The sequence below is a fragment of the Notolabrus celidotus genome, chromosome 12 (genome assembly GCF_009762535.1).
Source record: "Notolabrus celidotus isolate fNotCel1 chromosome 12, fNotCel1.pri, whole genome shotgun sequence".
Lineage (NCBI taxonomy): Eukaryota > Metazoa > Chordata > Actinopteri > Labriformes > Labridae > Notolabrus > Notolabrus celidotus.
Genome location: NC_048283.1, coordinates 17,009,222 through 17,020,613, shown reverse-complemented (window position 1 = coordinate 17,020,613; position 11,392 = coordinate 17,009,222). Strand labels below are relative to the sequence as shown.

Below are 11,392 nucleotides of genomic sequence, written 5' to 3'. Positions count from 1 at the left end.
ATGTAGCTGGGATTACCTTCCATAAATTCTGATGTACACGCAATCATCCCAGGATGAAAAGTGAGCTTGACAAGCTGTTCAGAGCTGCATGTAGACAAAGAAGAGAAATCTGTGAATCTGTCAGAAGGAAACGTCAGTGAGTGAGTCACAGGTTCACACAGCCACCATTAAACCAGGACCTGTGAGTGCAGTGTAATCATTCAATGGATGAAGCTGTTCATTCAGAGGGAGGTGCCTCTTTTATGTAAAGTATGGATACAGCATGTGTGCATTACATACTCTTACCATCATGCACAACACCATCTGTCTCTTTCTGAACATTCAGCACACGCACAAACTGCCCATTCTCCTCTGAATGTTACATTTGCAGCACATGTTCATGCATGTTGTTCCTGTTCTCAGGAGAGTTCGGGGTCCAGGCTTGTGGTGTTGGATGTTATACTGTGACCCAAATCTCTGATCACCCCCTGAGCAGTCAAAACCCTGCCCTCTACCAGCTCTCAAACACACACACACACAGATTTACACACACACACACACAGATTTACACACACATACTCAGACTAAATCTGTTTCTAAAAGTTTAGCTCTGTCACCACCTGACTCATCGTTCATTAGCACAGTTATGATGCTGTTAGACCCTGTTAGTGTGTGTTTTTCTTTGTGAAAAGCTGAGTCATGTATGCTAAAATGTCATTAGCGAGGTCGATGTGACAGACAAAAGAGACTGTTTTTTATTCCTCACAAACAGGATTCTGCAACTTTATTTCAATGGGCAACACTAAATCTACATACAAGTATCAAAAACACTACATATTCAGTATGTTTTTTATTTACAATAAGTGCAAAATACAGCATTGTATAAATAAACTAAAAGTAAAAACTAAATAATCATCAAACAAAAAATAAACTTAACATCTTTAATCATCTCTTTCAGATGGTAGTGTTAGCACTTTGGGATCAACAGTGGACATACTTGGCAAAGGAGAGGTGAGAGAAAACAGAGAAATGTATGAAAAATAACTCTTTCTGTCGGTCTCCATCTTAACCTCCAACTAATTATCCTCTTTGCAAAAGGAAACGTCCCCTTTTCTTGAGCTCTTTCAGAGACTAAAAAATTGAGCTCAGTCCTCTCAGTCTACTTCAGACTGCAGCAGCGCAGAAATGCTTCAAACACCCCTCATGTGAACCACACTTGCTGTGTATACACTGAGATCTGGGTTTGGACCGTTCAACCTTTAGGCCTCAAGAAGCAGGCTCTACTTCCAGCCATAGCCTCTGTTTTGCAGGCTGAAACTTGTTCACCTGCTCAAAGGTTTGGAGTTAAAAACATGAGCACCTGTTGGACTCTTACAGCACAGAAAGATCATGACAGGACTTCGATTTTAGCCAGAAGGCTACATTAGGATTGTTCTTTGCCACCATCTTGTCGAGGAAGCGTTTGGCCTTCATAGGGAGACTCTCACGGCGTGCTTGACAGTGTTTGTCTCTGCGACGCTTGTTGGCCTCTTTGGAGTCTCGGCGTAGACGCAGCTGTCGCACAATGCCATTGAAGGCTTCCCAGACATTGTGCTGCATGGCAGCTGAGGTTTCGATGAACTTGCAGTCAAACACAGCGGCACAGGCTCGGCCCTCTGAAACAGAAATCAAACTTCAAAACTTGCACATGGTGAAAACTTTGCAATGAATACAAACAGGCAGGGAATCAGTGTCCTCACCGCTGACTGACACCTCTCTACGTCGCACCAGATCACATTTGTTTCCCACCAGGATGATCGGCGTGTGCTGAGCAGGACGGAAGCGACGCAGAGTTATCCGGAGCTCAGATGCTCGCAGGAAGGATGCCCGGTCAGTTACAGAGTAGAGCAACAGGTATGCGTCACCTGTCTGCATGTAGCACTCCTGGGCCCATTCAATGCCAGTCTGAGTAAGACAAATAGACACAGTCAGACACTTGATTTAAATTGTGGAGGACATGCTGGCACTCAGGCAGGCTTCTCATCTCACCTCTGAATCCCAGGTGTCAAGCACAGTTAGAGTTGCAGGTTCCCCGTCTACTTCAATTTCCTTTTCACAAACTTCATCTGAAAGGGTTTACAAAGAAAGCACAAGAAGAAATCTGTATTAGTAAAACCACAAACGTGTTGTGAAAAAAAGAACAAAATAATGTTTTCAACAAATCATACCAGCAATACAGGGAACATTATGGTAGTAGGCTATAAAAAAATGACATTTACATTATGTTGATCTTTTTCAAAATGTAAGGTTATAAATGGTCTTTAACATTATAACAATATGCAATCTGGATGTAGCATAAGATAAGATAAGATAAGATAAGATAAGATAAGATAAGATAGTCCTTTACTCGTCCCACAATGGGGAAATTCAAGTGTCACAGTAGCAAAGTAGACAGTGCAAAAAATATACAAAGCAAACAAGAGCCTATAAAGTATAAATTATTAAAAAAGTTATTAGCAATTAAAATTGAAAAGGTAAAAATAAGCATATCTTACAACATATATATGTATATATTTATTATTGGTTATATAGTCTGACCACTGCAGCATATGGGTGTCTACCAATTAGTGTGTGGTTGTGGTTAAGGTCTTTGTATATTAAAATAAGTTATTTTTGCCCATTTACATTTTCTGTAACTAAATAAAGTGCCTTAAGATACGTTTTACTGTGTTTTGTCACTTTTTAAATAAAGTTGATGAATTAATTTAAAATGTTTTCACCTTTTCAAATAAGTCAGATATTTTTCTCATCAATAACAGTGTAGTTATCTTCTTCTCTCACCTCTGCACAGCTCGAAGTCATCACTGTCCATACTGTCCGCAGCCCCGGCGAAGATACTGGCGAACGCAGTCTTCCCGACCCCACTGGCCCCTAACAGCACCACCCGGTACGGGTTCCCGGATTCCGCAGGGTCCCCGGTGGAGTCGGTGGAGATGACCGAGTCTGAGGACGACCAGCTGCCTCGGCTCCCGTCCGACTCCCCAGCTGAGCTGTTGCAGGACTTGGAGCGGGAGATGCAGGCGGGGACCCGGGCCAGGAGATTGTCCGGGAGCAGGTGGCTACCGGGGTCGCAGATGCTCCAGCGGTGGAGCTCGGACTGGAGGCGGAGGCTGTGCCGGCGCACACTGGACATCATGATGCCGGGAACAAGTTAGGATGAGCTGGATTAACGAGGTGGTACTTTGACTCGATTTTCAACCACAAAAATGAAACGGCAAGTAAACAAATAGCGAGTCTTTTTCCTTTTTTCAAAGTCCCTTGACAACTTCTTATTAACTTTAGACTAATACAACAAGTGTCCTTCGGGTTGCCTCAGGTCTCTTGAGAAAAAGTATTTCAATGAAAAACGACACACTAAAATCAAAGTGTAATTTGACACAGCAAAAACATCTGGTTGGTAAATCCCGGCTGGTGTGTCCTCGATGTGCTGCCTGTCTCTATAATCTCTGGCTCAATGTGTGTCTAATGCTTAGATGGGGTTTCCCTGAGCTTTATATGAGGAGGAGGAGGAGGAGGAGGAGGAGGAGGAGGGAGGGTCACTCAAGTGGAGCATGAGTGTTTACTGTGATGATGAAGTGTATTTACTGTCGCTCTGTCATAGTCAGCTGAAGAGCTCTTGCTCAGATTATATTTACACCAAAAGGGCATTGTGCTGTGCATCAGGGTATAGCACAAACAATAATTCATTATAAATAAATAAAGAATAAATAGCTTTATGAGGAGGGTAGCTAGGGTCTATGCAGCCTATATATCTTCTCGAGTAGCTTAGTTAGAATAATTCAGACTATCTTCTGCTTAGAAATGATTATATGGGGTTACAATTGAAACTTATTTGCACAATTTTCAACATTATTCAAAAGTACTACTTCACATGGGAGCCTCCAATGTATGCCTTGTTACTTTTCTTTTAGAAATACAGTATTATAGAGAACGTATATATAACACATCACTTTCTCCTTACTGTAAAAACATACTGCTTAAATATGAATACACAATAACAAATAATTCACTGCAATGGCAGTCTTTCTGACAATTAATCATCTGTTTTTATAAGTAATTCCAATTTACTGACAGTATACTTTATTATTTCCTACTAGGATTTCAGGAAATACGATGAAATGACTAACTGTGGAATTGTGTGGAAAAAAGTGGTAACAATAGTGTGCTGGGTTGCATGGTGGATGATTGCCCTCCCTGGTGCCCCAATGTCTGCCCCTGCCCCTCAGGCTGAGTATATGACACTGGTACAAAAGTTCTTATTAATATTTTTTATGTTTCATGGCAGATAGGCATAACATTTTTAACATCAAAGACAAAAAATTGAAAATTTGATTTGATTTGATTTGATGACTGTATTTTGAACATGTAAAAGTAAAAATAAAAAAAAATAAAAAGCATACAATTAGAAAAGAAGAGTTATACAAACAAATAAATACAAAAATAAAAAAAAGTTATACAAAAGAAACAAAATCAATATTAGCAAGCAGTGAAACAATTAACTTTACATGTGTGAAAAGGAGTAGGAAGAAGTTAAAACTTATCTAATCCTACCCCCTCTAATACAGATGAAGTGGTCGATCTAGGTAGATGTGTTTCAATTCAATAACTTTGCTGGTGGTTTTCTTGTTCATTGCATGATAATAAATGACACTGTACAATTTTTTACTCATATATGAATTCTGTTGTTTGAAAATCAGATCACACAAGTTATGAGTGTGCTGCATTTATTCTATCCCGATAATGGGGGCATTGTATTAAAATTGAATTTGTCTGAGAGATGTCACAAGCAAAAAAATACAGAGAGATAAAGAGGAAGGTCATTTACATGATGTATCTGCTGATCTCTGGACTGAAAAGCAGCTTTAAGTCTGATACTCTAAATCTAGTCTGGTACATTCTGTCCTTCAAAACATTACTGTTCTAAATAATTTGTCTTCTTCACATGTACTGAACATACATCTTTTTTTTCTAACATCATTTTAGGAGAGTCTAAAATATAACGCCTGATATAATGGTTAAAATCTGGACCCATTAGAGACAAAATTAGTAGTTATAGAACAGATCAAATTATTTGCAAATATTAGCATGACCTCTGGAAAGGAGCAAACCAAATCAGATAACTGTTAAAAACTTCTGCTGCAGTCCGTCCAACCTTCAGGATGATTAACAGATTTGCTAGATTGCATCTGGGACCACTAAAGACAGCATACATTATTATAAAATCCCAATTTATCCCATAATGCACTTTAACCTGACACACATGTGCTATAACATTTGAGCAGCAGCATTTCACTGATATATATTTTTTAAATTCACTTAACTATCCCTCACCTGCATTAATCACTCTAACTCTCTGCTAGATAAAAGATCATTAAAAACAAGTAATTCATTCAGGATGCACCACACAACTTCAACACTTCCAAGAGACACAGGTGTTTTCTCTTCTTGCCAACACTGAAATGAATGTATCAGTGTGAGACAGACGAAAGGGTAAGATACAAGGTGTGTCTAAAATCTGATAAGACAGTTTTATATCAAACAAACACACCCTAGGTGTGTGTTGGCAGATAGTTTAGCTTTAATGTATGTAGGAGCTAAAACAATGTTATCAGGAATGAGTGACATCCACAGTTCTTCCTGTTCAGTATTGGAAAAGCATATCTAAACATAGCTTCCCATAAGGAATTAGTGAATAAAAGCTCAATAAGAGGCTTAGCATGTCAGCCTGAGGTCTTCAGTCAACTGCAGCAGCATATTGTTAGTGGGCTGGAATCCACCAATTGGTATTTTGTGAATGATCCATCTAAAGATGAATGTCCTTAGAGACCATGCATCACATCACATCACATACTCTAAACATCAGATTTTCATTTGCCAAAGCGCTCTTTGTTTACAAAGGACAGTTATTATGCTGATTGTGGGATTATGCTGCTTTTTCTCGTTGTTTTTCAGGACTCTTTCTCTATCTGGTTGTGGCCTCATCGGCGGGACCTGCTGCTGTGTATTACAGCTCTGATCTGATCTGCCTGACAGATGATTGGGCGACATTAAATCCTTGTTAAGTGCTGGAGCAGGTCCAGAGTCAGGAGGAGGGTGGCTTGATGGATGGATGGATGAATGGGTAGAGGGAGGGGAGTTCAGTGCTCAGGCTGAATGCTGAACAGCAGGGTCATTCTGATGGCGATAGACAAGACTTTAAAGTGACCTCTTTTTGTCTCTTTCTTTTGCTTATTGTTACATGTGCTGTCTCATAAAACCAGACAGTTAAGGTTTGGGTAGAATATCTGAAATAGCTGTCTTTTTCTGAAGGGGTCAGCATGAAACTACACAATCTAGATGAAACCTTTGCTGAGCTGGATTTGATTTATTACATTTTTTGTTTTTTGTAATGGAAACTTTATAGAGCTCAGGGGTTTCACAATATAACAATCAAGCCAACCAACGCTCAGACTTCTAGGACAGCGGACACAACAGCTCATTGAGCAGAAAATACTATACCCAAACTATTTGGCTCAGTGAAAATTTGGTCAATACACTGCTTGAAAACCTAACTATACTGCGCACAGTCCATCCAACAGTGAGGGACCCAGACTGTCTGACCGTTGCCTAGCATGTAGGGCACACTAAGTGACACTGTATCAAGTTTCCTTCAATGGAAAGGCACATGAGAGGCGTCATCATTGCATTTCCCCTATTTACAGAGAATCATAGAGGATGTTGTATCATAGTCGCCCCTAGAAGACCTGCTGTGGCTAAGTGGAAGAGTCGGTCAGCTCGTCATCAGAAGGTTGGCAATCAATCCCAGCTCCCGCAGTGCTCATTCCAAAGTGTCCTTGGGACAGATTGGAGACACTGAACCCCAAATTGTACCAGGTGGCACAGCCAGCGGTGTGTGAGTGTGTTTGAATGGGATTAGTTAATACAGATGGGTACTTGAAATAGCAGCCACTTCCATCAGTGTATGAATGTGGCATGTGGCATGAATGTGGCATGAATGTGACATTTAGTTCTTTGAATGGTCAGAAAGATGAGAGAAAGAGCTAAATAAATAAAATACATTTATCATTTACCTTGGTGGGCACTTCATTTAGTTTGATCAATGTTTTAGGGCAAAGAGGGGCACTTTTTGGCCAGTAGAAGGGGACCCAGGTTGGCACTTTATCGTGCTTTATCTATATTTCATTCAGCAATTCTCTTTTTGCCAGGGACATCAAGGCATGAGGTCGACCAGCTGCCTGGGTCAAGTGATTTTAATTGTCAAGATCCAACATGCCAGATGCTTCGATATGTTTTTAAAATGTATTATTATCATCTCTTGTAGTATATGTGCATGTATGGTTTCTCTTTGTCTGATACTCCTCCTCCTCAACCAACAAATCCCTGCATGCTCTGGCCCCCCAATACCTGTCTGACCTCCTCCACCAACACACTCCATCCCGGAACCTACAGTCTTCAGACCTGGGTCTCCTCTCCATCCCCCGGACTAAGCTGCGGATTTTTGGGGACAGAGCATTCAGTGTGGCAGCCCCCACTCTGTGGAACTCTCTCCCTCCCGACATCCGCAGCGCCCCAACCCTGGACACTTTTAAGAAAGCAGTCAAAACACACTTCTTCCTCAAGGCCTTTCCCCGTTAGATAGTGTTATCCCCACCTACCCCCCAGACCCCCTACCTGGCCCTGTGAAGTGACCTTGGGTTTCTTGAAAGGCACTGTATGAATACCAGTTATTATTATATAATTATTATTATTAATGATACTTGTAATCTGTTCTTCTGACTGTCTTGACCACAGCATATATTCAATCTCAGTGAGTTTCTCCTGTTTAAGCACAGGTTAAATGATCAAACAAAATCTCTCCAAAGAAGAATGTAAATGAGGGATGCATTTAAATTAATGTAATTTTGTATTAAAGCTGAACATTATTAAACAAATTAATGAAAACCCAGAGTTCATTTTTTCATTAGCAGCCAGTCACAATTTTGAGAAGTTTTCTGGATAATGAGTGAAGGCTGTTGTGTATTGAAAATTAGTAAATGGTTGGGGTTTTTTTTTTTTTCCTTGATGTTTCAGCTCCACTGACCTACTTTTAGTGCCTTTCATTTCTTTTGTTTCAAATGTGGGACAAAGAGGTATAGTATACACATAACCAAAGCCTTGAGGATGTATTTCAAGAGCTCAGTAGCACAGACCACTGCAGAGACAGGTCAAGGAGGACAATTCAAATAATACCGGCAATGTAGATAACATAAGATTACAAAGAAGCAGTACTTTGTATGGCAGCTTATATACAATAAATGCTGCTTTAGAGCATCAAAGTATTACATTTTGAGACTAGAAGAGACAAAATAAGGTGTGTTTAGGGAACAGAAACATAATGTTTCACTCTAATCCCAAATGTACAGAAAGCCTGTAAAGGGCTAACTGGGTCTACTACATGAATGGATGCACAAGTATCTCAATACTCCTCTTAGAAGCATGCTCAGCTTGAACATCAATGGCTTCAGTTTGGAGATGATGAATGAAATATGAGAGCTCTGACCTCAGTGAATGTTAATGCCCGAGGATGGGCCGTACAGCCTCAACAGCACATTCAGATGTTCCACAGAGGTCCTGGGATCACACTGAATAAATCTGTGATTCAGCCTCTCCATCAAAACAGCTGTATCTCTTTCCCCCCCTCCAGCACTGGAAAGTCATTCATTCAATCCATACGCCTGCTTTTCGAGCTGTTGGGCTCGAACGCACGGCTTAAAAAGAGGGATTGGCAGCGCGGCCAGTAAGAGCTTTACGCAGACAGACAAATTCCATCTCATGCAGCCTCCGTCACATGGCCTCTGAGACTGTAAGAGAACTGATTTGGATCAATATCCCACTTGGACGAGTGACACTCGTCTACCAAACACGTGTCCGATACCGAAGCGCTGGGCCACAAAATGTGATCGCTGTGAAAAAACAAACAGTATCTTACATGACCAAAGCCAGGTCAGAGCATTAGCTGTAATAAGTTGCTTGGGTGACAGTTGCTAAGCCACCACTGGTTTCTGTCACAGTCTGAAACAAGGCATTTCCTTGCCAGGACCTAATATGGAAAAGAGACTATTTACATTTTCAAACACGCTCATGTCAAAGCTAAGGAAATGGATTTGCCTGTCTGTTCACGGGTCCAACATTTCAGACTAGGATTCAAATAACAACTACTAGATGGATTTTCATAGCAGTGTATACAGACTTTCATGTCCCACAGAAAATGAATCCTTAAGACTTTGGTGACCCCATGACTCATGGTTTAGCCTCACCAGCAGATCAGAGTTCTCACTAACACAATTAAATAGCTTAGCATATTCACTCCAGACTTTCATTGAGTTCATGTACACTTTATGGTGCTGTTTGATGATTCCAAATGTGGGTGGTGTGATTTGAAAGTTTTGATATTTGAATTAAACTTGTTACAGCATATGCCAGGGGTTCCCAAAGTGTCGGTCGGGACCCCCTGGGTGGTCACGAGACACAAATGTGGGGTTGTGAGATGTCTACCAGAATGTTTTTATTAAGCTATCTCAAAATGTTTCTCATTATAATAATTTATTTTTGTTTATTTAACTTCTTTTCCTTATGTTGATCTTCCTTTTTGTTTGTACTGTTAATTCTTACTATTATTTTTGTATTTTTTCTTATCTTTTTGTTGGTTTTGTATTACTTATGTATAATTTGTTAACTTGTGGCGGACAAAGAAATACTAAACAAATGCAATAAAAAATTGAATGCCAAAAATTATCTAAAAATAGTCAATTTTACACATTTATAGTAAAAAATATTGACAAAAATAGTAGCTAAACTTGAAATAAAACCTTGAAAATGTAAAATGTAATGAGTTTTCTGCCTTTCTTGTTGCCAGATGACTCCTAAGTTTGGGGTAAGTGAACAGTTAATTATCAAAAGCATCAGGAGCAGTAGGTTAATTCATAACAGCACAGGAAACAGACACATGCTCATATAGGTAGGGTCATTTTCTGCAGACCAGCTAAATGAAGCCACATTAAATCACTTTGAGGGACAGTGGGGGTTGCAAGTCTTTGTCACCTATATTTTGGGGGTCGCAGGCTGAAAAGTTTGGGAACCCCTGGCATATGCCATGCACAATAGAAATAAGACCATCAGTGGAGATTTGGCAGTATTGCTTCCATTACGGAGCCTATTACTCATCTTGTAATTTTTTTGAGAGTCCATGTCCCAAAGTGAAATGATTTTGGCTGACATGGAGGAGGAAAATATCAATGAATCTTAGGTTGTAATATTATAATATCAATATCAATATTAATATTAATGTTAATGTTAATGTTAATGTTGATATTAATATTAATGTTAATGCTAGTATTAATAACTGTATTTATGGAACACTATTTAAAGAGCAAGTTACAAAGTGCTTTACATGGGAAGCAAAATAAAACAAGGTCATAAAATCACACAAGGCAACATCAAGAACATATTTTAAAATACATCAAGTTCCTTTAAAAGAAGTCTAAAGGAATATCATTATTTTGAAATGTATATTTTTAACTGAATTTATAGACCAATTGGTGTGCCCTGATCCCGATCATATTATATGAAATGTCATGTCCTGATTATTCTGTCCGAAACTGAAAACCTTACAGAGTCCTGATTGAATCCAACAGACTCTGCAGAGTCATAACATCAAGTGTCATGTGAGGTTCTCTTGAAGCTGAAAAGAGCAGACTTTGAATATAAAGGAGCAACACAGAGGACAGATTTAAAATGTGATCACTGAAAAACAACAGGTGTTTTCCATCATTGTCATTCTGCCACTCACACCAAACACACACATACACACACTGACAGGATGCAGAGCGCCTGTCATATGTACAAAGGCCTTGCTTAACATCCCAGAAACCCATTTCTTATACAACAGTTTCTTAACAATCCCGCAGGGGGGTGATCGTGCAATAAATAATAATTATTCTGTTTATGTAAAGACACTTTGTATTGTAGTCAAACTGACAGACAGGAACACAAATCATATGTGCATTCAGGGCGTGCACACACACACACACACATACACACATACACACATCTCCTTAACTCCCACGCAGCAGCTTTGTGTTGAAGAGCATGAACAGACCAGTGTTATCCAAACTAACAGACTGAACAGATTGGAGTTTGGCCCACATTGGGGACCCCAGCAGATTCACTCAACACTTACGCACAAAGTCCTACATCAGATTCATAAGTTGTGACAATAATTCACAAAAGCCAAGAATAAAGGCTTGATAATGGTTCCATTGTTTCTACAGCTGGAAACTTAATTTAATAGACGCAGATTCTCCACCACCCAGGTTCTATGTCTCCTAAACCTGCT

The 11,392-nt window shown here is 39.7% G+C and overlaps 1 protein-coding gene across 1 annotated transcript; it reads right to left on the bottom strand.

The window, feature by feature from the left end:
• Positions 1-739: 739 nt before the first annotated feature.
• Positions 740-3,755, bottom strand: gem (GTP binding protein overexpressed in skeletal muscle). The gene is made up of 4 exons (XM_034697105.1): positions 2,800-3,755; positions 2,008-2,084; positions 1,719-1,923; positions 740-1,634 (listed from the first exon to the last, which is right to left on the bottom strand). The coding sequence occupies exons 1-4, from the start codon at positions 3,152-3,154 to the stop codon at positions 1,351-1,353; spliced, it is 921 nt and encodes a 306-aa protein (XP_034552996.1). The 5' UTR covers positions 3,155-3,755; the 3' UTR covers positions 740-1,350.
• Positions 3,756-11,392: the final 7,637 nt, after the last annotated feature.

Bases quoted from the DNA above. Each gene is read 5' to 3' on its own strand.
- gem (XM_034697105.1), bottom strand. From the start codon at position 3,154: ATGATGTCCAGTGTGCGCCGGCACAGCCTCCGCCTCCAGTCCGAGCTC. The intron at 1,924-2,007 runs GTGAGATGAGAA...TGTCTTACTCAG, and splicing joins TTGACACCTGGGATTCAGAG to ACTGGCATTGAATGGGCCCA. The intron at 1,635-1,718 runs GTGAGGACACTG...TTTCTGTTTCAG, and splicing joins TAGAGAGGTGTCAGTCAGCG to AGGGCCGAGCCTGTGCCGCT.